The sequence below is a fragment of the Octodon degus genome, unplaced genomic scaffold (genome assembly GCF_000260255.1).
Source record: "Octodon degus isolate 3935 unplaced genomic scaffold, OctDeg1.0 scaffold00169, whole genome shotgun sequence".
Classification (NCBI taxonomy): Eukaryota; Metazoa; Chordata; class Mammalia; order Rodentia; family Octodontidae; genus Octodon; species Octodon degus.
In genome coordinates this window covers 1957323-1960932 of record NW_004524745.1, presented here as the reverse complement: position 1 = coordinate 1960932, position 3610 = coordinate 1957323, and the positions used below count along the sequence as shown (strand labels likewise).

At 37.8% G+C, this 3610-nt stretch overlaps 1 protein-coding gene across 1 annotated transcript in view; it reads left to right on the top strand.

Annotated features, from left to right (window-relative positions):
* The window catches only part of Ctnna1 (catenin alpha 1), a 206210-nt gene that overhangs the window by 68345 nt on the left and 134255 nt on the right, over nt 1–3610 (top strand). The window contains 1 exon segment of the mRNA XM_023703371.1: nt 49–99. Coding sequence (XP_023559139.1) covers nt 49–99 — 51 coding nt within the window.

The window sequence follows — 3610 nt, the reverse complement described above, 5'->3', positions numbered from 1 at the left end:
CTAAGGAATGCTGGCAATGAACAAGACTTGGGAATACAGTATAAAGCCCTGAAACCTGAAGTGGATAAACTGAACATTATGGCAGCTAAGAGACAACAGGTAGAGTCATTATTTGGGACTAGTTTTTAAAAAAATTTATTTATTTGGTATGGGGTCTCGCTATGCAGCTTGGACACAGTGATCCTCTTGTGTCAGCCTCCCCAGTGCTGGGATTATAGGTGTGCACCACCATGCCCAGTTTTGGTGGCCAGCCCCAGTGGGCATGGCATGTGGCACCGGGGATTGAACCCAGGTCATTTAAGCTTGTCAGAGGTGCTTAAACCGCTGAGTTATCTCTCTGGTGCTATTCTGGAATATTTTAGTTTTTTTATTATTTAGTAGGAAGAATTTTTTCCTCAGTTTTCTGAAGGTACCATTCCTTTATATAAACACTAAACTATTAGAACACTTAAACTACAAAGCATACTTCTGTTGTTGTGCTGTTAAAAAAGCTATAATTAAGTTGCATTCATGTTTAAATTCTTCTCTCCTCCTCCCTCTCCCCCCTCCCCTTCCTCCTTTTCCTCCTCCCTTCTTCCCCCCCTTCTCGTTTTAATTCTTTTTTTTTTTTTTTTAGTACAGGGTCGGTCTGTAGGGTTTTACTACATAGATTGGACCTGCAATGATTTTCCTGTTTTCAGCCTCCTAAGTGCTGGGATTACAGGTGCTTGCCACCATGCCCAATCTCAGTCAGTGAGTCAGCGCCACGGGAATCGATCCCTGGCCACTGCGCTCTGCCTAAGCAGGAGCTTTAGTTTGCTGAGCTCTCTGGCTGGCCCAATCCTGTTTTAATTCTTGGAAAAATTTTATTTTAGGTAGCTTAGCAGTTTCAATAAAAGTAACTTTAGTGTCTGGGCCTTTGTTTTGTAAATGTGTGTATGTTCAAGGATTACCTGAGTTCTTGGTTGAGTTTTAATTTAGTAGTTTTAAAAAAAACTAACCAAGTTAAAAATGTAATAGAATCACTATATCAGAAAGTTTCCCTTCATACCCTGCACACTGTGTGTTCACACTTTTAAGTGGCTCTTATTAATCATTACTAATAGTTACTCTTGTATGGTATATGGATCAGTGTTTGGGGGCCGGGGAGATGGCTCAGTAGAATAAGCGCTTGCCTGGCAAGCACAAGGGCCTGAGTTCAATCCCTGGTTTCGCCACAAAAAAAAAAAAAAAAGAAAAAGAAAAAAAGGGATCAGTGTTTGAAGCTTAGCACTTTGGTATGTTACGGTGCTTTGAAATCTTCTTGTATTCTTTCTGATAGATACTGTGATTTGAGTATGTATTCTACAGAGAAAATGGGTACATTACCAGTCAGGTTTTTTAAATCTTCTGAAGTTCTGATGCATGGTGTGGTGGTGGATGCCTATAATCCCAGCAAATGGAAGGCGGAGTTGGGCATGCCATGAGTTTGAATATAGCCTTGGCTACATAGTGAGTGAGTTCAGGACCAGCCTGAAACACATAGCAAGATTGTCTTAAAACCCTTCCCCAACCTTAATTCTTGTGAGGTATGTGATTTTAATTCTGGTTTTAAAAGAGTGCCTGAAAAGATGAATTGTGATTATTGTTAGCTCATGTCAGTTAGGGTTCCTTGTGCTATAGGGCATAGTAAGGCAAGTTCTCAAACTGCATAAGGAATGGGGGTTTATGTTCTTACTAGGTAGAAGTCCTGAATTAGGTTGACTTAATGGTTATTAAATTCAAGAGTATTGTGGTATCATGAAGGATCCACGTTGTTGACGTGTTTTAGCATTCCAGTGTGTCCAACACTGGATGGCTGCAAATACTCATTAAGTATGAGATTTGCAAACATAAATATGTCCAGTGAACAAAAAAGGAATGTTTCTTTCATATGTCTCTATATGCAGACAGTTGAGAAGTACCTAGCATACTAGCCCTAAATCTGGATTGTGTGATATGCCTATTCTTCAATTACTAGTATAAGGGGAAGTGTTATCTTCTATGCCTGCCCCAGTACAGACATTCTCTTCTGGGATAGAGATGTGTAATACAAAGTCTGATAAGAAAAGGGGCTAAGAGATGCTCCAGTGGCGCAATCGGTTAGCACGCAGTACTTATAGAAAAAGGGCTCAGGTAAGAGTGAAATGGATTTGGGTAAGTAATTTAGGATAACTGCTACAAATTCTTTTCATTAAGGATAGTTGTCAGTGCTCTAAATGTCTAATGTAAAAAAAAAAAAAATAATATGACGGCTTCAGCTTTAGAGAGTTCTTAGTTATTTGATTATATTAGTATATAATATCTGACCACAATGTTGAGAGAATTAACTTTTTTTTTAAATTTAATTAATTAATTAATTAATTTATGTGTGTGTGTGTGTGGCCAGCTCAGCCCACCAGGGGGCAGGGCTGGCTGGCATGTGGTGCTGGGGGATTGAACCGTGGTCTTTGTGCTTTGCTAAGCTTTTTCTAAGTAGGTGCTTTAGACCACTGAGCCATCTCACCAGCCCCGAGAGAATTAACTTTTAACAATGTGTGCACTTGAGTATAGTGTGTGCTACTAAACAGTCCTTCCTTGGTGAATAGGCAGTGAATAGTTGTCTGTTGCTCATATTTCAAGCCAGGGGATGTGACCATAGTAATCTTGTACATATGAAATCCTGGTTTTAAATTTTAGTACCTAATATTTTACATGATAACATGGCTGTATTTTGTGTATTGCCTGATAGTTGTTTTTAGGCTCAGTGTGCTTTTTAAATTTTATTCTTTTGTTGGCTTTATTTTCTGTCACACCAAATATCAGTAGTATATATTTTTTTCTTTATGTTTATTTTTTAAAGAGTGTAGAAATTAGAATTTAAAAATTACAAGTGATACAGAATTTCACTTAACAAAGTAATATGAATTTCACAGTATTTGTTGTAATAGTGTTGTCTTCCAGCCAGTTATTCATATTACCAGATATATGCATGTAAAATTGGAAGAAGAAAAAAAGAAATTTTAAGAAATTAAGAAGAGAAAAAGTACAAACAGTTGGAAAAAAAAAAAAAAAGGTTTTGTTTTGTTTTGTTTTTGCTAGCTCAGACTGCCTTAAGGGTGGGTCTGGTTGGTGCAGCTTGTGGAACTGGGGATTAACCTGTGGTCCCCTGCACCTGACTGAGATTGCCCAAGCAGGCACTTTAAACAACTGAGCTAACCCGCAAGTCCCCGAAAAAAGTAGACAAAAATTATTATTTGCTTCTTTCCGTAGACCAGCAGAAATGCATGATACAGTTGTCCAAACCATCCTGCTTACATGTATAAATTGCTTCCTACCATTCTCTCTCTGGTTCTTGTCCTCAACTCAGTAACTCTTTCCTTTAGAATAAGTTCATTCCCTTTTCCCAGTATGTATTGTATCCTTCAGATTCCATTTTTCTCTTTCAGGTTCTCACACTAGGAGATAATATGATGTTTGCACATGCAGGTCTGATTTATTTCACTTAAGAGTATGGTCTCTAGTTACATCCATTTACTGACAAAAGACTCAAACTTAACCTGTTTCATAGATGAATAGTCCATTGTGTAAAAATACCACATCTTATTTATCTGTTCTGTTCTTATTTATTTAT